This window comes from Lactuca serriola, chromosome 6 (assembly GCF_051521515.1).
Source record: "Lactuca serriola cultivar US96UC23 chromosome 6, Lser_US96UC23_V15, whole genome shotgun sequence".
In the NCBI taxonomy this organism is placed as follows: Eukaryota; Viridiplantae; Streptophyta; class Magnoliopsida; order Asterales; family Asteraceae; genus Lactuca; species Lactuca serriola.
Genome location: NC_136413.1, coordinates 108,166,507 through 108,189,373, shown reverse-complemented (window position 1 = coordinate 108,189,373; position 22,867 = coordinate 108,166,507). Strand labels below are relative to the sequence as shown.

Here is a 22,867-nt window from a genome sequence, read left to right as displayed (position 1 = left end):
GTCTTAACCCTGCCAAAATACCAACATTACAACAGTTGCCTTAACCTAGGGCAATGCATTAAAATACAATGGCAAGTATATGAATTACACCAATAATCATCATAATCACCAAAACAACCTGTGGTACACTATTGGCAACAATTTCATTGTATGGTTCCCTTTCATTATCATTAAAAACCAACTCCATTGTGTCAAACCACTTGAAATATTTACACCCTTTTTTGATACCCTGCTAATGTGATCTTCATTTAATAACTCTGGAAATATAATAAAATGGAAAAAAAAAAACAAAATCTCTTAATTTTACCTTATAGTTAGGGCATGCTTTGAACTTTATTCCTGGGTTTTTATCGGTTCTTGAAATTAAGTATTACATTTGATCACCACAATCACACTTGGTGCGATAACAAGATTTGCCAATAGAAGACTATTGAAGACGAAACCATGGGGAAGAAGGCGGGTGATGCGCGAGGAAGAACATCAAATGAAGAGTGAATTAGAGTATTTGGGGCGAATAACAAATTTATATATATAAGAGTGAGGTTTACATGCTAAACCGATGACACCAGCTATCATTGACTTTTCATAAAGTGTCGACACAAATAAGTAACAAAAAAAATAATAAGGTTAAATCAAAACGAGAGTGTATAAATAATGGTTTTTATGGTATTAACGTTGTTTTGTCTAAAAAAAAATAACTTCGATAAATCATACGAAAAGCAACATATGGTTAGACTTAACCCTAGATTCAATACTTATTAAAATCTAAGTTCAATATGACCCTGATGATAATACATATAAAACTTGATCGAAGGTTTTTTTTTCCTTTTTCAGTCATGCAATTAAGAGAAATTAAATATCATCCTACTTTTGTACCTACCAATCTTTCTACCCATTTAAAAGATGACAAGTGTCATGTTAGTATCCTAAAATATTATTAAATTTCAATAAATAAACATTAAATGTTACAAATATCATCATTTAATTGGGTAGGAGGATAAGTAGGAACAAAAGGCAGGAGATATTTAATTTCTCTGCAATTAATTATATGCTTATACTTGTGGTCACGTACCATTTGCCTCATTTCAATCCAAACTTTAATTAAAATACAACACAAAAGTCATCAAGAGCGACATTAAAAGTAAGCAAAAACAAGGACAATATTTCCCATTTTAGCACACTTCACATATCAGCAACCGACCACAAGTAAGCTTCTCTTTCTGTAGCTTGTTTCTCATTTTGTCTATTGAACATTTGCTTCTCAAATCCTGCAAAACAAACAAACATCAATTCATCACTTCCAATCAATTCAAAAATAAATTCAATTAATGAAAATATTAAAAGTATAGCAAAGTACTTTGATTTTTTTAGCAATATGTATTATGTAACAAAAAAAAAAAAAAAAAAAAAAAAAAAAAAAAAAAAAGAATTGACTAACCGTTGCTGCGGTCAACCCCATCCCAGTGTCGTCCTGGTCTGATACCATAGCGATTTGGTGCAGCCTCAAAGCCTCTCTTCAACCAACTGTGATTAGGGACTTCTTGAGGAACTATAAACCCTGATTCTCTCATCCTCTCGTTGTCTCCTATATCTGGAAGAATCATTTCTGATTGCTTCTTCTGAAACATTACATAAATAATATCAGTCAGTTGAATTTGAATTTGAATTAAGGTTTAGGGTTTAACTTAATTACCTTCACTAGATGTGCCATGGGGTCACCCCATCTAACTCTATCCTTCAGCATATTATCAAGATCCGGATCATCTCTGAAGAATACAAAAAAAAAAAAAAAAAAAAAAGATGCATTATGTTTTATAGTAAAATTTTAATGGAACTCTAATGTTTGATTGACAATTAATTTGATTAGGTTTTTCTTAAAAACGATTTATTTGTATAGACTTGGTAAGGTTTCTTTACATTTTCTTTTGTAATTTAGTAAAATGTAAAAAAATCTAAAATATAATAGAGATAAATCGATAAATCAGAATATGCAAACATCCTTAATCTTACTAGTCTTAACAGTCGGACATGATTTTCAAATTTGTTGTCCAGTCCATTGATATCTATGTTATCATCTTATGATTATAAAAGATGTAGAGATCTCCAATAAGAATCTTTAAGATGTTTTACATGAAATATAATAGACATTTTTTACCTTGTTCTTGCAAATGGTTTAGCCTTCTCAACTTCCAATTCCTGCAGCCTTGCCTCTGCTTCCCGTTTTTGAGCCAAACCCTTGCCCCATTCCAGTTTTATCTCCTGTTCGAAATAGTTTTGTTAAATAAGAATACAATTTAAGTAACATCATGTATTTTAAATATAATAATTGCACCATAATTAACAAATCAACTACGCATGTATGTAACTCATAGCATCATGTCTCACATTATTGGTTATACAAGCACGATTCCTTCTTATTTGTTTAGTGTTCTTATCAGTTGTTTTCAGTGCTTAAAAAATTTTTAGTATACTTCAATAACATGATGTTAAAGATATTAAAATTAATTTTGAAATATTTGAAGTCTGTTTACTACATGAAAATAATTCTACAACAACATGAACAGAAATGCACAAACCAATTTGAGAATCGAGACATTTCAAAATATAAAACTTTATATATGAAAACTAATAGTTGAGTACCTTTGGCTTCTCATCTTCCTTTTGTAGTGCTTTGATCTGGTCCTTTGTCAGGCGTTCCCCTGAAAAAAAAAACCACAAGTGGAATTAAAAATATATTTTTAACAAGAAATAGTAAAAAAAACATTGTATCGTATAGTGTATACAAATATTATTTAGGAATTTAAAACTAACCAGTTCTCTTATCACGACGTACACCTTCAGCATTTCGCCCACTTATCGAAGGATCCATTTTTTGAAACCTGCAAGTAATATATATAATCAGTAATTCTGACCTTCTACAACAAGGTTTCAGACAAGAGTTTGGCTTGCATTTGATTGGGACAAAAATGTAATTTTTTTTTTTGACCCATACAAAAAAGTGGGACAAGGACTAGCTCACAATCTCTCATATGTGCAAAAGACGTTAACGCCCTCCACATTCTCATCATCGAAAATAGCCCTTAAAAGATTATTTAATCCCTTCCAGATCTATTTATTAAGCGCACTTTCAATACTAAGGATGCAGAGCGGAGGGTATCAATTTCTTTTGCACAGACGAGAGCGAGTCCCTATTCCACCTTTATTGTGGGACAAAAAAAAATTGAAACTTATGTCCCATTAGCAAATAACAAAGAAGAGATATGATTACCTCAACCAATCTTCCTTCTTTGTTTTAGCAATTTCTTCTTTTATATCTTTACCACTGACTAAACCAGTTTTTGGCCTCTCTGATTCCTTGATAGGTTTTCTCGGTGGAGAATGTTTTTTTCTCGGGGGAGAAAGATCTTCATGTGGACGATTATGCCCCCGTCGAGGAGGAGAAATATCAGACTCTCGACTGCGGCCCTTCCGAGGAGGAGAAAGATCGGGATCGGATTCCGGTTCCGGTGTATCGTTCCGGGCCCTTCGTTTACGGGGTGGGGACATGTCGGAATTCAATTCCGTTATATGTTCGGATTCTGATTCCGGTTCCGGTGTATCATTCCGGGCCCTACGTCTACGTGGCGGAGAGATGTCGGAATTTTTAGCAGTATCAGACACGGGAACCCAACCGCTTCCATCTTCAGAAATAGCACCAAAAGGGCGCCGGCTTTTAAGTTGCTCTAATCTTTTCATTCGTTTCACTTCAATATCTTCATCAACTTGTGGCTTCTCTTCATCTGTATACATTACAAGGGTGATTATAATTATTTATAAAGCATCTTTTCCTATTACATTATTGTACTTTGAAAATCTATCAATTATATTTATAGCAATATCATCTAAATACTAAGCAATTTGCATTGCTATAATTGGGTAAATTCATCAAAATACAATACATTTACAAGAAAGAACTGAAAGTACATGTTATTTCTCGCTTTTAGTATTTTATATTGGGTTAAATGCAAGAAGTAGCAATATAATTTCATTTGATTTGTTTACTATAAGCCTCCTACTTCCATTTCTTCCTGTTACAGCATTGTAATTTAAAAAAAGCACTATTATCCAAATACAAAGCAATTTTTAATTGGGTGGATTTTTTAAACTATAATGTCCTAAGAAGAAAATAAAATGAAAGTACAATGCTATAATTGGGTTGTTTTGTTCAATGTTGTAATAGAATGAAAATGGAAGTAGGATGCTATAATACACAAATAAATGAAAGTACATTGTTATTTTTCACATTTGGTCCTTGATATTTTAACAAAGAACATTAAAATCATAGGTGAAGAAATCTACTGAACAAGAAATTTTATTGGCATACCTTGTGACTCATCATCTTCTTCTTCAAGCTGAACTGGCTTTTGCCAAACAGGATCCTCATCAACAACAAGAACACCATTCATATCAGGCTTACTTTTCATCTTCTTTTTCTTTTTCTTCTTCTTCTTCTCCTCCTCCTCATTATTTTCATATCTTTTCAAATACTCCTTGAGTGAACTGGACCCTGAAGATGGTGCTACCATGGTTGGTCTTCAAGTCCTGCTCCCAAAAAAAAAAAAAAAACATTATGTTTTATGTTTTAAGGTTCAATCATATAAAACATGTAATAGAGCTTGTTTTTTTTTCTTTTTTCCATCAAGTGTTGTCAAGAATCAAGATAAATGATGGTTGTCTGGAGAAAAGCATTGTATTAACAAAGATTGTTTCTTTTTTGGACCGGATGAACCAACCGTCTGAATGATGGTAAGTGACCATTTTACCCTTCTGTCCAGACGTGATGGTGAACAAAAAAATGGTTGTTCATTGGAGAACTGTCATGACTCATCAACCTAGTGTCCTTGGAGCAAGATCACATACTTTAAAAACTGATACAAAAATCTGTATATTACTGACTCAGAAAACTTAAATTTAAGTGCAAGAGTATATATATATATATATATATATATATATATATATATATATATATATATATGAAAGCAGTGACAACACTGAGTCATTAAAAGATGCTGAGTGTATCAAATTTCAGCCAAGGGATCTTTATCTGTAGATGGGAAATTACAAGCTGTCTATGACTTCTTGCTTTACCATGTTTGAAGACAGATTCGGTAATAACATTAACATTGTCATTTTGTTAACAAGTCTATAGCCTCTCAAGTCATATATGGAAACCCTAAAACAGAAAATCGAAAATATAAATGCCAATCAAAAGTCAAAACACACCCTAACCCTAAAACTCAAAAGCCAAAATCGAAACCCCTATGAACAGTAGTAGAATGGAAGATATATACTTAACTGAGAAATTGAAGAATCAAGATGATTATACCAAAGAATCAAAGGCTGCTACAAAGATGGAGAAGAAAAAGACTCACGCGACTGAAAAAAATAAATGCCGAGGGTAAGGTAGTGTTTGCTTTTGAAGTGGTAAAATGTCTTTTTCCATGCCTTCATACAAAGGGGGTGTTTGGCAGGATCTAAATTTTTAAAAGGTCTAAATTTCTACTTTCAATTACAACATTGTACTTTCAGCATTTTCCTTATTAAGAGATTTTACTTTGAAAACTATAACCAATTCTAGCATTCTAATTTAATTTAATCTCAACAATCAGAGAATCAAACATACATTACTTCACAAAAATCAGAAAATCAAACATACCTTTACTTCACAAAAATCACAAAAACAAGTTAATTGAACTGTGAGGAAAGGAGACCACTTTCTTGTTAAGAGGAGGAATGACAAGTGTAGAAATCAAGGTAATTGAAACAGATCCATGAGAATACAACAACAACACCTCGTTCATGCATTAGCTAATTTTCTATCAATCTAAATCATTAGTTAGTTACAGTGCAATAACCAAATACGAAACAACAAACATCAACCACTAATCCACACAAAAAACCTGCAAATCACAGGCGCAATGACCAAATCATAAACAAAAAATGACCTAATCTGAATCCAACTGAATCCAATCCTACAGCAGGTCATTTGGGCTATTGAATGAAAAAGTAAATCGAAAATAAAAACCCACAAATCCAAAATCCAAAACCGAAAATGATGAGAACGATGACAACAGGAGACCGGTCGGTGGTAGAGGGCCAGATGAATGTATAACAGAAGGTATGAGTATTACCGGGATAGAAAGAGACGGGAAGATGTTGAAGCATCAGGTCGGTGAAACAGGGAGGCGACGATGGCGGGGATGTCGGAGGCGGTGTGTCTGGCAGGGCTGGCATCAGCGGTATCTCTGGCGGGTCTGGCAGCGGCGGTTTCGCTGGGGGAGGGAGGCAGGCGGAGGAGGGAGAAGGGGCGGTAGTGTCGTGGAGTAGATTGAGAGCGAGAGAAGAAAAGAGAAACGAGAGAGGAGAATGAAGTGAGACGGAAAAGACCGTACCTGATCGGCGGCGGCGGTGATGTGGAGCGACGGAGGTGGAGTAAGGACCGACGTCTGCCGGAGGGATGGCCGGTGTGGAGAGACTGACGGGTGGAAGGATGCAAACGATGAAAGGAAACAAACATCTTTGACAATAATAAATGCCAAAAAACCCTTTCTTAAAAAATAAAATAAAATATTATTAATGACCTAAGTATGGACGTGCGATTGGACCGACAACCGAAACCCGGACTGGACCGACCTGAATTAGAACCGAATAAATTATTTGGATCGGTTTTGAATATCTATTTTTGTCCAATTTGGATTTCAGGTTATTTTAATCGGGCTAAAAAGACCGACCCGAAAAGTGTCACCACTAGAAAAGTTTAGATTGTAATATGTGTCAATAAACTCATGATGTAACCTTGTTGCAATCGATCTTATAAACAAAAAAGGAAATCGTTGATATAAGTACGTATATAAGCACATATTAAAAATCATGTTCATAACAAATATTTGGAAGCCAAGATAAGTTAATGATTAAAACATGAATCAAAATGGGACCTTGCTTTATGTTTTCGGCCAAGGAATCCTAGCATGACCGAAATCACCATTTTATTGGGTGAAAGCAAACCGAAAACACAATGGGAAAGGACTTAGGACCAAAAACCAAAAGTGAAATCCATCACAGGACCGCAATCGCAATCACATGTGATTGCGGTCATGCTAGGATATATTATAGTGTTTGCGGTCTAGATTAAGGAAAAGCAAGTATATAATTGACTTTAGGATGTGATAACTTAACCATTTTCAATAAAATCTGTGACAACCCGTTATTTCAAATCATTAAAAGTCTAAACTACAACCTTATACAAGTAAATTCACAACCTAACTTGTGGTTATAAGAACTTTAAATGCCTTGAGTGCATGATTCATTTAACTTATATACAAGTTTATGTGGAAAATCATGTTGAAATATGGATTGAAAACTAAGCTAATTTAGAGTAGTATAAATGAACATATGTTGAAAGACTAAGGGTTTAAAACATAAATATAACCATTAAATGAGTTTTCACCCGAACTAATTAAAGGAAATGGAGTTTACGCCTAATGTAATAAATGCATGGAGGGTTTACAGTTTGAAATTGTTCCATTTTGGTTTTTTCGCTTGCTTTTAATCCAAAGGGATAATGACTTAAAAGGGTAATTAACTATATGTTTTGTACATATTTAGTCACTTAACTATTTTTGGTGCCCTGTTAACCCTTAAACTTGTATTTTTGTCTTAATCACACCATTATTACCGGCAATAGCAGGTAAAACCTATTTTGGAGCACCTCCGGCGACATTTCCGGCGTATCTTACCTCCGACGACATCTTCAGTTATCTTCCCCGACCATTTTTTCCAGTCAAATATGAGTTTTTCCTTACCAATATTATTAATTTACCTACAAAAAATAAGTTTAGAACCCACAGAAATCCAACAAAAAACGTAATTTTGTCTCACCATATGTGTGTTCATGTGAAAAGCTCAGAGAACTGAAGGCCCATAATTTTGTCTCACCATATGTGTTTTCATGAAACTCTTCGCATCTGTTCTTCATTTTTCAGTGTGTTCTTCATCTAAAAACCCTAGAACTTGAAATGTTATGTTCAAGAAACCCAAAAATCGATATGATTTTGTTCAAGTAACCCATAATTGAAACGATTTTGTTGAAGAAATGATTTTGCAGGTTTCGAATTGGGGTTTTTCCAAAAGGAACAAACTCATCGGTTTTTGAAGATCATAAATCAAGTTTTGAAGAACAAATCCATGGCAGATCTTAAATCCATTTTCCAGAAGGAATAAACTCGTTGTTTTTTGAAGAAACCCTGATCTGAAATCCGTTTTCGAGAAGGAAGTTTTGAAGAACTCAAGTTCGTTCATCAGAATCCCAAAAATCCCAAAGGTCAGTTTCTTGTATGAACTCCTTTTCAGATTCGAGTTCATGTGTGTGTGTGTGCGCTTCAAATTTGAGTTATGGGTTTATAAATCGAAATGAAACCCATAAGGATATTTTTTGAGCATGAACTAGATCGACATACAAGTATGATTTTGTTTTTTTTTTTTTGCTAGATCTGCCATGGATGATTTGATTGAGTATGTTTTTCGAATTCTGGGTTTTATTCTTCAAAAAACCGAAGTTTTGCTCAAGAAATCATTTCAGGTTTGCTTAAGAACATCATAACCAGAGGTTGAAGACGATGAACAGTGATCTGATAAGTATTTATGTGTGTGTTCATCACAGATCAGAGAGAGATCTGATGTATTTGGAGCTCATGAGTTCATGCAAAAAGAGAAGGGGAGAATAGATCAGAGTTCTTGACCATTTTGGGTATTCACAGAGATGTTGTCGGAAATAACGTCGGGAAATCGAGTTTGATCGGAGAAGATGACCGGAAAACTTATGTTTGGCCGGAAACAATGCCGGAAACCGGCAAAACCTGCTATTACCGGTCATACTGGTATAATGTATACGTTTCAATAAGTTCAAGGGTTAATAAAGCACGAAAAATAATTTAGTGACCAAATGTGACAAAAAACTAAAATAGGTTACCCTCTCAAGTCATTATCTCTAATCCAAAAACACTTTTCACCTTGACCCAAATCCAAAAACCTATCTTTCCTTTGAGTAGAAAACCGTAAACCACCCCTATATATAAGTGTTATGGCGAAAACACTTTCAATTCTCACACTTTTCATTTGAAAACACTCCCAAAATCCTCTCAACTATCATCCGTGAACCTTCAAATCTTCATAACTTTTACTCAGATTTCATCAAGAAAATTCAATTCATCTTCAAATCGTCATATCTTCATATGATACTCAAGTCCTCATAAACTCCTCAAGAACACCAAGATCCAACCGTTAACACCATAACCTCCAACCGTAAACCCCATTTTCCAACCGAAAACTCATTTTCAACATTTCCAATTAATTCCAATTTAATTGTAAGTCCTTCTTATATAATTAAATTATTATTTAACCTAATATTTAAATTACTATATTATTAATTTAAATACGACGTCGAAAATAATTATTTTAAGATAACATTGTTCGCGCGCACGCCTACCCGAGGATTGTCTCTACAACTCGCTAATTCAAGTTAATGCACATTCGATGTGAGTTCATACCCCTACGTTTTCAATATTTTTCCATGTTTTTAGGGGGGAATACAAGTACAACACAATTAAATTTGTGTAAACAGTCAAACGATTTCAAACAGTTACAAACAAATTAAAATGACGTTAAACTGTTTCAATCAACTACAACCATTATTTTCATGGTAACATATTTTATATATATATATATATATATATATATATATATATATATATATATATATATATATATATATATATATATATAAGTACAAATCTTTAATCCTTTGTAACATGTTGAGCAAAGGAAAATTTTCAGTATAATCATAATTCCAATGGAACGAACATATAAACTATAATAGGTATAGCTTATTGAACACCGATATCATATTTACAAGATACCGAGATACAAAACAAACGAATATATAAACTATAATTGGTATAGTTTATGGAATATAAGTACTATCTTACTAAATACAGGTTTTATCACCGTAACGAACATATAAACTATATTAGGTATAGCTTATGGAACATATAAACAGTTATTCATTTCAAAGGATTTTTCAATTATTCTACACTTAAGCGTCGATATTGTTTTGTGAGATAACATCTTCAAGTACTTATTTAAGTGCCAAAAAAAGTCCTGACCTTAATAACTAGAGTCTCTTGGAGGGAGAGCGTGAGTTTGCGTATAGATCTATACAGGACTAACAATCCCAAACCTCGATTGTTAGCTACAGTCAGGTCGGCAGGCCTAGGGTGACAAATATCATAAACGATTTTGACGCCTGAAGAACGTCGTGTCAAACCATCCGTCGTATTAGTATGGTTATGAGAACTCACAATTTGGTATTGAACAACACGATTGGTGTATGAATAAGTAACCACTTCACATAGTTTTATTTAAATGATAAGGCTATAAAACATTATTTTACATGTATCACTGGTGAATCCAGAGGGTTTTAACATAAGTACGAATACAGAAGATTATTCCAGCATAGAGAAAACATACATTCATAGTTTTATGTGAATTAAAACTATTTTTTTTACTATAACAAAGTACTATATGTGTTGATACACTTTCAAAATCACTTTGTATTCTCAGGCAACCGTTAAGACAGGTACACCCGCAAGATTTTGAGAAGACAGAGCTTCTAGAGTCGCGTCTTTTAAGTTTTTTGCTATACATTTGGATGTCATACAAACTATGTATTGAACAGATGTAAATACTTTACCTTATCAATGTAATGGTTGTGTTTGCCTTGATTCCTATTATACAATTGTTGTGAGACTGTACATGATGTCCTCCTCCCCTGAACGTTTCCGCCGTTCCGATTTAGGGGTGTGACAAGATCTCAGTACCCTACGTAATATCCACCAAATAACTATGAATTAACCCCCAAATTACCAAGTAAGCATCTTATCATTTCTCTACTTTTATATGGGACGAAATCACCCCATAGAGTCCTCCCCATTACAAGTTCCACTTCCAAACATTTCCTTTCATCTCTAAAGCAAATTCCAAGCTTTCAAGGGTAAAATCCTTCAAGTCATCCTTAGAACTTTGTAAGTATTTTCGAGACTTCCTAGTAATTCTATACATTTTTATGATGACTTCACTCTATTTACACACATTAAAATGTGTTAAACCCTTAGAGTAAGCCATATCTAAGGAAGTTCATCCATTCCAAATCAAGTGTTTAGGCTTGAAAACTTCTCAAACCCCTCTTCAAATCAACCAAATAAAACCACTCAAGGTGAGCTGCATACCCCCATTTTTTGAGTTTTTCATGCTTTTAGGGGGGGGGGGGGGAATACAAGTCAAAACATGTTTATCTTATGGATATTTGCTAGTCTCATATTTATTATCTTTATGTGAAATAATATTTGCATAAGATGTGGTTAACACTATTTTATCTACACAAAAATCGTGTTATATAAGTTGATGTACAAAAATAAAACTCATTATGTGATACAAGTATCAACAAGAAAATATGAGTTGTAAAAACTACAAGTTTTGGGAATTCTTTTTGCTAAAAATAGTTTTTTTTAGTAAAAAGGGGTCATATTTGTAGTCATCATTGTTTTGGTGGGTTAAAACCGAAGAATATTATGTTTTAACAACATATATTACTACTAGACAAGATTTCAACTTGATATTTATATAAAGTTTATATAAATAGTTTTACACAAAAACATACTAGACAAGACAATTTTTAGTCATCACCAAGTGCCTTGCGCAAAAGCTATATAACCATGTGTCACACCCCCAAACCGTTAAACGAACGGCGGAAACGTTCGGGGGTGGATGACATCATATGTAGTATCACAACAATTGCATCATAGTAATCAAAGTAAACACAACCGTTACATTATAATATGAATATTTACATTATTGTTTGGTACAAGTTTGTATATATCAAAAGAAGCAAAAGATAAAGACGAGACTCCAAAATGCTCCGTCTTCTCCAAAAGCTAGCAAGGGTACCTATCTATTGTTGTCCTGAGAATACAAGCGATTTTGAAAACATGCCAGCATAAAGCTGGTGAGTTCATAAGCATGTTTTTGTAATGGAAACTAGTCACTGAATTTGTATAAAAGTTGTTTGCTATTGTATGTGAAGTATGATTCGTGTTGAAAACCATGGCTACCACCAGTATGTAAGGTACATTTTGTTTGAAAACACTGGTTACCACTAGTATGTAAAGTACTGAAGTTCGACTGGGAAAATCCTTTACTTTCCCTTGTGTTGGTTGTTGCTTTAATGGTTCTGAAACAGTGAGGCATAAATATAATCCATATTTATGTGATTAAAGCAATTGTTCGTGAGCAGTGTATTATTACGTAAATCTGTCGTACTATTGGCGAGTCTTATGACCATACTTAAACTTGATACGACGTGAAATGGACGCCGATATCCTTTATGACATTTGTCACCCGTAGACCTGCCGGTCCGACTGTATAGTCAGTCCCGTAAAGATCTATACACAAAAGCCACGCTTTCCTTCCAGGAAACTCTGGTTCATAAGGGTAGTCCTCGACTTAGTTAATGTTGTAAGCGCCCAAGGACGTGTCTCCCAACTACGTTGTAACAACATAAATTTTCAAAACAATTTTTCATTTCTTTAAAACATAATTTCATTCAAGACAAACCATAGAATCCAATGTAACATGGTCATAATACAAAACATATCAATCCCAAGATCAAACATATCGAAATTCGCCTGTGTGTGTACGAGTCATCCGATGCCTTCCCACGGTCATCACTAGTACCTGAAACACATTACACATAAACACTGTAAGCAAGAAGCTTAGTGAGTTCCCCAATATACCACTTACACACATACGCCTTTCCAGGCCATACTCCACACGACCTTCCGGTCTATGTGTCTCAGGGGACTTCCGTCCCAACCCGGTAAACCTTCCGGTCCTACCCGTGTCGACCTTACGGTCCATAACTCCCTAACCTTTCGGTCCACATCGTAATGCCTTCCGGCCCATATCATAATGCCTTCCGGCCCATATCAAGCATAACATTCATATCACATACATAGCGCATACGAGCAGGCAACTCATAGCATACAATGCATATATCTCATAGCATACCAGACCTTCCGGTCACACATATGTACCCTTCCAGGTACAGTATAGTGAGAAGACTCACCTCGGGTATCTCGGATGATCTCGCACACGAATCTATTGGTCTAGCCCCCGCCTAATCACATGCAAAATATCCTCAATAAGTAATGACTCTCAAAGGCTAGATTAAACCCCCTCCTATGATCCTTCAGAAGGGTAAAAGACCATTTTACCCCTCCTTGACTCAAAAGTCCAACTGTTGACCGAAATTCTAAAGGTCAACGAAAGTCAACGATCACAGCTGACCCTACTCGCCGAGTGGACTAAGGTGACTTGGCGAGTACACGCATGTCCTCTTCGCCCCTGGTTCTCCCTTGACTCACTGAGTCAACCCTAAATTCCACGAGTCGACACATATCGCGAGTCGCGGGGCAACCCGACTCAACTCGTCGAGTCCTCCTATGGACTCGGTTAGTACATGCCATGCACTCACTCAAATGACATTCTGAGGTCAGATCTGTTTCTCTAATCCATAGATCTGACCTTTCCAAGCACTATAATCATGTAAAGTCTCAATCTTGATGCACATGCAACAACCATATGACCATATATGATGATTTAGCCCCAAATACCTTAACCCAAGGTCATGACCTCCATTGTTCTTCATAAAGCTTGAAGAATAAGGCTCTCTTGACCTCTATGGATCCAGATCCAAAGTCTCATCACCATATGGGACTATTTGGACCTCCAATCGACTTAGAGAAGGGCACAAGAAACCCTAAAACCATCTATCTTTCCCAAAACAGAAGAAGGGTCCAAGTAATACCTCAAATGAAATGGTCTTAGCTTCAAATGCTCATAATAGCAACCTCCTTTGCTTTCCCTTGGCTAGAACCTCCTTCTTCTTGCTAAACACACCACAAAGGTCAAGAATGGCTTCTTCTCTCTCTCTCAAAACGCTCCAGCACTCTAGGGTTTCTCTCACTAGACTGGTGGCCACAAATGACGACCATAAGGGCCTTTAAATAGCGCACAAACCCGAGAAATTAGGGTTTCATTAAACAGCGTGGACTCGCCGAGTTCCTCATTAATTAGACCACTCCAATCGCGATCCTACTCGGCGAGTCGGGGCTCCTACTCGCCGAGTTTCTCTCCAAAAATGCAATATAAAAGAATAAAATAATATACCTGCGAATCCGAATGTTACAATTCTCCCCCACTAGAATCAGACTTCGCCCTCGAAGTCTTTCTCAGCAAATAACTCTGGGTATTGCTCACGCATCTCCAACTCCGGCTCCCAAGTCAGCTCGGACCCCTTCCGATGTTGCCACTGGACCTGAACCAATGACACCTCCTTGTTTCTCAAAATCTTGATCCTTCGATCCCGGATCACGATCGGCCTCTCAACATAGTTTAGGCTCGCATCCACCTGAATGTCCTCTAGGGGGATCACTGCCGACTCATCGGCGATACACTTCCTCAACTGAGATATGTGGAAGGTATCATGAATCTGACTCAACTCCGCAGGTAGCTCCAAACGATACGCTACTCTGCCCACCCTGGCGGTCACCCTGAAAGGACCAATATACTGAGGCCCCAACTTGCCACTCTTCCTGAATCAGATCACTCATTTCCAAGGAGATACCTTCAGGAGTACGAAGTCACCGACTTGAAACTCGAGCTCGGATCGTCGCCTGTCTGCATAACTTTTCTGACGACTCTGAGCGGTCAACAACCTCTGTCTAACCTATTGTATTTGTTCCGTCGTCTGAAGCACGATCTCCGTACTACCCATCACACGCTGCCCTACCTCTCCCCAGCAAATGGGGGTCCGACACCTCCTCCCATACAACAGCTCAAAGGGTGGCATACCAATGCTCGAATGATGACAGTTGTTGTAGGAAAACTCTTCCAAGGGAAAGTATGTGTCCCAATTCCCGCCAAAATCCAACACACATGCTCGGAGCATGTCCTCGAACGTCTGAATCGTCCGCTCACTCTACCCATCAGTCTGTGGGTGGTATGCGGTACTGAAGTGCAGCCTCGTACCCAACTCCTCGTGAAACTTCTTCCAAAACCTGGAAGTAAATCGCACATCTCGATCTGAAACAATCGAGATCGGAACTCCATGCCGCGATACCACCTCCCTCACATACAACTCTGCCAGCCTCTCGGCAGAAGAGCTCTCACTGATAGAAAGAAAGTGAGCGCTCTTCGTCAACCTGTCTACAATCACCCAAATTGCATCGACGCCTCTAGAAGTCCTTGGCAATTTGGTGATAAAATCTATGGTAACCTACTCCCACTTCCACTCGGGAATCTCCAATGGTTGCAACTTGCCATGTGGACGCTGGTGCTCGACCTTAACCCTGCGACAAGTCAAGCACCTCTCCACGAACCATGCGACATCTCTCTTCATACAGGGCCACCAATAATCCCTTTTTAGGTCCAAAAACATCTTAGTGGCCCCGGGATGGATCGAGAACCTCGACTTATGGGCCTCCTCCATCAAGATGGTGTTGGATAAGGTGTCTAAGTCCATAACTTATTTGGTATATACTTGACCGACCCGGCATGGTCCATTTGGGTTGCACTTCACCCGAACTATTTATGGATAATTTTATGAGAGTTATACACATATGTTTATTAATATATTATAAGTTATAATATATTAATATGAAGTCATGTTATTTAATTAGTCTTAGTCTTAAATTAATTATGAATTAATTTAGAGATCAAAAGGAAGACTAATTAGATTGTGGGCTATTGGTTTTATATAGTGTGGGCTAATACTCATTTGTTAATGGGCTAGGCTTGTATGGAAGTCCATGGATGATCCATGGAGCTTTTAACCCATGGATCCTTGGAAAAGGAAAGGTCATGGGTTATTAGGGTTTCACCCTAACCATGTACACTATATAAGCATGCTTATGTTGCATGAAATAGCCACTAGTGTGTGTGCTTGTGTGTGGCCGAAAATTACAAGTGTGTATACTCTCTTAAAGTTTTCCAAGAGTTTGTGGTGATTTGTGATTCCATTTGAGGCATTCACATTATTGGTGCTTGGCCCTCAAACTCCTCAAGAATCAAACTCATCAAAAAGGTATGTAATCTCTTCTAACTTTTTTATGTTTAAAAGTACCCCATGCCATGTTAGATAGGTTATGAACCTTGGAAAATTATTATTTTGCATGTATTTAGACAAACATAGATCCAAGGTTTATTAGGGTTGCATGCACACTTAGGAAGTGTTAGATTGCTCAAAACCCAACAGTGGTATCAGAGCCTAGGCTTGCTTGTTTGATACTTGATGCAAAATAGTGAAAAAAGTTGAAATTGTTGCTGTCTGGCTGATGGACTCGCCGAGTCCATGGGAGGACTGGCCGAGTACAACGCAAAATTCATCCTACTCGCCGAGTAGGTTCGTGCACTCGGCGAGTAGAATGATCAGAATGCAGAATTTCGACTTTTGCTGCTGGAAATGGACTAGAAATATTACCCTAAACTGTTTTGGTGTTTTAAAACTTGTTTTAGTTGGTGTAATGGTTGTTCTAATCCATTTACAATAGCATATATCAAATTCCATGATTTTTATGTGTTCATATAACTCTTGAAATTTTGATGATCATGTTCATGTTCTTATGAATTTAGAAGATGATAGGAATTATTTGCTGAATTGTTTAGAATTAATTCTTGATCATTTATGTGTTTTAATGGAGTCCATAATTTGTCCTCAAGTTATGGATATCCAAAGGTCACTTTCTTTAACACACACATTTAAACACATAAGTTACATGAAAATGAAGAGTCTTCATTTTTATGATCCTTTAATTCATAAGTTATGAAATGAAAAGTTTTGGATAGTTACAAAACTTGCCCTCAAGTTTTGGAATTTTTAAAGTTTCACACACTTTAATAAACTTTAATTCCAACCCTTAGAGTTTTAATAGTTAAAATTCAACCCTTATACTATTTATAACATTAATGGTTAATTATTATATATATGTATAAGAATAAGTCGTTCTACCGTTAGTAGGCCTCATTCACGAAGCCGGTCTATAAGGTGGGTATAAGGTTGTTGCCTATAAAATGACAACTTAATGGGTGTCCACTCTCACCCACCGCTTGCTTGACTGGTGGAGGGTCGTTAGCCGAACGGGTAGGACAATGAATTTAAATCCTCATTAAAAGTATAATGATTATTATAAAGCAACTAAACCTTTTTTAATTCCCAATCTTAGTTATTTTAGGAAAAATGTGAACATGGTGCTAGTCCATGGAATTCACACTTTGTACCTTACCAAGTCGTTGGTGGAGTGTGTGTGGTTAACCGGCACACTAACTTGGACTAGTAAGGATCACGAAGGGTGACTTAATGTTTGTCATAGATCAATGGAGCATGTGTGGTTAACTGGCACATTGATTAGGTGATAATATTAAGGGTACCAAGTGAATTAGCATGGTTATTCACACCTTGTTTTGTGATCCTTGGCATCCCAGTCACAAAACTTGAAGGGCACAATCGAGATTAAAACATGCTATTGAAAAGTTCAATGAATCTCAAAAGAATCTAGGAATTTCAAATCCAATTAAAACCTAATAATTCATTTTGTTTTTCATGGTGGAAATTGGTGAATCGTCATTCATCTACCATTCAAATATATTATTACTTAGATTACGGCATCCCTCTTCTAAGTATAATATATTGTGATTGGGTCCTAGCCTTAATATTACATTTGGGTGTCTTATTAAGGATTCTATATATCTAATCTAAACTTGCTTTCTTCTTTCAGATGTCTTCCAACACTAATGCTTCGGGCTCTAACCCAACTGGTTCTTTCTCTCTCATGAATCTTTGTGGGAGAGTCATCTTTGATGGTTCCAACTTCATGGATTGGATTAGGAACATCAGGATGGTTACTCGTTATGAGGACAAGGAATATGTCCTCGATAAGGAGTTAAAAGAGCTTGATGAGTCTACTACTACTCCTGAGGAGATCGCTGAATTCAGGACACATGAGAGAGATGCTACTAAGGTGGCATGTATCATGATGGCCACGATGACAGCCGAGCTCCAAAAGTCATATGACGATTTCTACCCTTTTGAGATGCACCAAGACCTGATGGAAAGGTACCATCAGAGTGCTCTTCAGGAGCGGTATGAAATAATCTCCTCCATAATAACAACCCGCATGAAGGACGGTGAATCCGTCACAGCCCACATGCAAAAGATGCAAAGGTATGTGGACCGTTTGCTGAAGCTGAATGTAAACTTCCCTGAGGAGTTGGCAATTGACATCATTTTGCACTCCTTACCTTCTTGTTATGACCATTTTCGTATGACATATCATATGAACAAGGAGGAAGTTTCCCTCAGCAAGCTTCAAGGACTCTTGAAGACCACTGAAACCGGTCTTAAGGGCAAGGCGGTTGTTACCTCTACTACTCCTACTCTAACATCTACCCCTGTTTTGGCTATCGGGCAAGGCAAAGGGAAAAAGAGGAAGCGCCCTTCGAAGGGTACCAAGGGAAAGTCTCTTGAAGGCTCCTCATCAAAGACCAAGAGCGGTTCTGTCACTCCTTCTGCCATTCCCAAGGATGCTGATTGCTACTATTGCCTGGACAAAGGGCACTGGAAGCGAAACTGCCATAAGTACTTGTAGGATCTAAAGGATGGGAAAGTGAAACCCACCCATGCAGGTATTTACACAATATTGTCTAATTACTCATCATATTCTAACTCTTGGGTGCTTGATACAGGATGTGGTATTCACATATGTTCTGATTTGCAGGGCCTAAGAAGAAGTGAGGATGTGGAGCACGGGAAGATAAACTTGATCATGGGGAATAGGAAGGCTTCACCTGTTTCCAAGATTGGAGTTTATACTTTGTTGCTTAATAATGGGTTAAAATTAGATTTGAATAAATGTGTGTACTCGTCTGAAATGGCGAGGAATATTATTTCTTTTCATGCTTTGTACAAACAAGGTTTTACCTTTTCGTTTGATAATGAATGTGGTGGTATTAATGCTTTCTTTAAAAATGTGTTTTATTTTAAAGCATTACCTTGTGATGGTGTGTATGAAATTGTGTCGATTGTAGACAACTTAGGAAATAATGTGTTGTATATTGATTCTTCTACTAGCCTAGATAAAGCATCATTGTGGCATTGTCGTCTTGGACATGTAAACAAGAAACGCATAGGCCAACTCCAAAAGAGTGGAGTCTTGGAGTCATTCGACCTTAAATCGGATGATAGTTGTGAATCTTGTCTACTTGGAAAGATGACAAAATCACCCTTCACTGGAACTTGTGAAAGGGGTGAGGGTTTGTTGGACCTAATACATACTGATGTATGTGGGCCATTCAAAACCGCCACAAGGGATGCTAATCGGTATTATGTGACTTTTATTGATGATTTTAGTAGATATGGGTATGTCTACTTAATCAAACATAAGTCAGAAACCTTTGAAAGGTTTAAGGAATTCAAATAGGAAGTAGAAAATCAATTGGGCAGGAACATTAAGATGCTTCGATCCGATCGAGGTGGTGAGTATCTTAGTACCGAGTTCCTTGACTATCTTAAGGAGTGTGGGATTGTCTCACAATTGACTCCTCCCAGGACACCACAGCTGAATGGTGTAGCTGAGAGGCGTAATCGAACCTTGTTGTACATGGTTCGCTCTATGATGAGTTGAGCTTCGCTACCAATCTCTTTTTGGGGGTATGCCTTAGAGACTGCCGCCCATATCCTTAATTTAGTCCCTACAAAGAAGGTTACCAAAACACCTCATGAGATGTGGACTGGGAAGGTTCCCAATTTAGACCACATCAAGATTTGGGGTTGCGAGGATTTCGTGAGGCGTGAGACTCATGATAAGCTCGAACCCCGGAGTGAAAGGTGTATTTTCATCGGCTACCCACAGAAATCCTTCGGTTACCTCTTCTACAGACCCAGTGAAAATGTGATCTTTGTAGCAAGAAGAGGGGTCTTTCGTGAGAGAGAATTTATAATCCAAGGAGACAGTGGGAGGCAAATTGATCTTGAGGAAATTCAAGAAGCAATTGGTGAAGGAACCTCAGACACTAGCAATCAACCTGAGGAGGAAACTCCTGTTAAGCAAGCTGACATGTCTGTACCTCTGAGGCGTTCCACACGGGTTAGGAACACACCTTCGTTTTATTATGGCTTTCATATTACTACGGAAGGTGATACGTTTATCAGTGATAGTACAATGGTAAATTTGGATGAACCTAGCAGTGTTAAGGAAGCCATGACAGGCCCGGAGTCTGCTAAATGGAAGGAGGCTATGGACAGCGAGATACAGTCCATGTATGACAATCAAGTTTGGAACTTGGTTGACAATGTACCAGGCCGTAAAACAGTCGGGGTGCAAATGGATCTTCAAGAAGAAGACCGACATGGAAGGAAAAGTGCATACTTATAAGGCTCGACTGGTTGCGAAGGGTTTTACTCAGACTCAAGGTATTGATTATGATGAAACCTTCTCGCCGGTAGCAAAGATTAAGTCTATTAGGGTTATGCTAGCCATTGCTGCATTTCATGATTATGAAATATGGCAAATGGATGTCAAAACCACTTTCCTTAATGGAAAGTTAGCTGAGGATGTGTACATGAATTAGCCAGAGGGTTTTGTCAGTGCAGAGTACCCTAATAGAGTATGCAAGCTTGAGAAATCCGTTTATGGATTAAAACAAGCATCTCGTAGCTGGAATCTTTGTTTCGATGAGAAGGTAAAAGAGTTTGGCTTCTCGAGAAGTGAAGATGAGTCTTGCATGTATGTCAGAGCTAGTGGGAGTATAGTTAGCTTCTTGGTACTGTATGTGGATGACATACTACTTATAGGAAATGACATCCCAACCTTGCAGGAGGTTAAGTCCTGGATTGGGAAGTGCTTTGCTATGAAGGACCTAGGGGAGGATGCCTATATCCTAGGGATAAGGATATTAAGAGAAAGGAGTAAAAGACTAATTGGACTTAGTCAGAGTACCTACTTGGATAAGGTGTTGAAAAGGTTCAACATGCAGAATTCCAAGAAAGGAGATTTACCGATCCAAAGCAATGCCAAACTGAGTAAGACACAGAGTCCGAGTACAGAGGCATAGATAGCTGAGATGAGCCAATTACCGTATGCTTCTGCTGTTGGCTCGATCATGTATGCTATGACTTGTACCCGCCCTGATGTGGCCTTTGCTTTGAGCATGGTCAGCAGGTATCAGGGGAACCCTGGCAAGGCTCATTGGACTACGGTAAAGAACATTCTCAAGTACCTGCGGAGGACTAAGGATTGGATCCTTACCCTTGGTGGGAGTGATGACTTGAGAGTATTAGGGTATAGTGATGCTAGTTTTCAGATTGATAGGGATAATTTCCGCTCTCAGTCGGGCTGGGTCTTTACCTTAAATGGAGGGGCAATTTCTTGGAAGAGTTCTAAGCAGGAGACGGTGGCTGATTCGACTTGTGAATCAGAGTATATAGCAGCGAGTGAAGCAACGAAGGAGGCGATATGGATAAAGAACTTCATCGGAGACCTTGGAGTTGTGCCAGCTATTAAAGAACCTATGGAGATTTTCTGTGACAGCAATAGTGCGGTTGCCTTAGCCAAGGAACCAAGAGATCATGGCAGATCCCGACACATTGACAGAAAATATCACTTCATAAGACACAAGATTGAAGAAGGACTCCTCGTGGCAAAGAGGATATCGTCGGATGAGAATCCTGCAGATCCCCTTACGAAGGGACTGACGAGGGTTAAGCATTTTCAGCATGCGAGGCGCATCGGGCTGAGGGACGATATTAGTTTTACAGATTAGATAGTTTTCCTGAAACTTGTAAAATGTAATCGACATTTGATGATGAATAAAATTTGTGATTTATTTATGAGTAAAGTGTTACTATCATTATCAATTATTTACTATTGTTTCAGTTTTGCATGTTTTGACTTCTAGAATAATTAATTTATTCAAACCTCCACAATCGGTCATACGTCGGAAGTAGGTATGAATCAAGATTGTCATGAATTGGGTTTGTAGATGGCTAAAGGTGTTTAGACATGGCAATGGTTGCTGCAACGTTCATGAGTACTCATAAGTTATGAGTATTGGTATAAACCCACGCTCACTTGTATCACTTCATGGAATTTATCTCGAGTGATTGTGAGACGATAATATCATATAAATCTTCAAACCTAGAGATATGAGTTGTTACCTATGAGTTGGTTGTGCATTGATTGCACGTAAACGCATCAGTAACTTGATGTTATAAAACGTGCCTTTGTGTACAATTCAACAAGTAGTAGAACAAGCATATGAGTCGAAGTTTATATGTTCCTTCTAGAAATAGAAGCGATATCTGGGCCCCTCGATGATTTTGTGTTGACCCATGTACCGGGCCCGGTCAGAACTAAACTGATGTGTTCAGTAAAGTTCTTTGTCAAACAAATCGGAAATCGAGAAACAACTGCCAGACGATAAGCAAGACATAGTTCCATGTGTTCGTCCGGCTGATATCATGAGAACAGAGGATTGTATGATCACTTGTCTTAAAATGGCGCTTCATAGTTCAACAGAGTTTTCGAGAGCTACGATTGCTGGTTGGTTCCTGAATTTATATAGGCAAATACAGTTATTAGACTTATCCAAGTGGGAGTCTGTTGGATAAGGTGTCTAAGTCCATAACTTATTTGGTATATACTTGACCCGACCCGGCATGGTC

The 22,867-nt window shown here is 37.5% G+C and overlaps 1 protein-coding gene across 2 annotated transcripts; it reads right to left on the bottom strand.

Moving 5' to 3' along the window:
• Positions 1-1,002: 1,002 nt before the first annotated feature.
• On the bottom strand, positions 1,003-6,570 carry LOC145056649 (pre-mRNA-splicing factor of RES complex protein). Of its 2 annotated transcripts, none has more exons than XM_079004357.1 (9): positions 6,432-6,570; positions 4,364-4,581; positions 3,269-3,779; positions 2,812-2,879; positions 2,641-2,699; positions 2,156-2,259; positions 1,694-1,766; positions 1,439-1,619; positions 1,003-1,268 (listed from the first exon to the last, which is right to left on the bottom strand). In XM_079004357.1, exons 2-9 carry the CDS (start codon positions 4,563-4,565, stop codon positions 1,183-1,185), a joined length of 1,284 nt encoding a protein of 427 aa, XP_078860483.1. In that variant the 5' UTR covers positions 4,566-4,581; positions 6,432-6,570; the 3' UTR covers positions 1,003-1,182. The 2 variants fall into 2 exon arrangements, with proteins under 2 accessions (XP_078860483.1, XP_078860484.1); XM_079004358.1 differs by lacking the exon at positions 6,432-6,570 and adding an exon at positions 6,171-6,424.
• Positions 6,571-22,867: the final 16,297 nt, after the last annotated feature.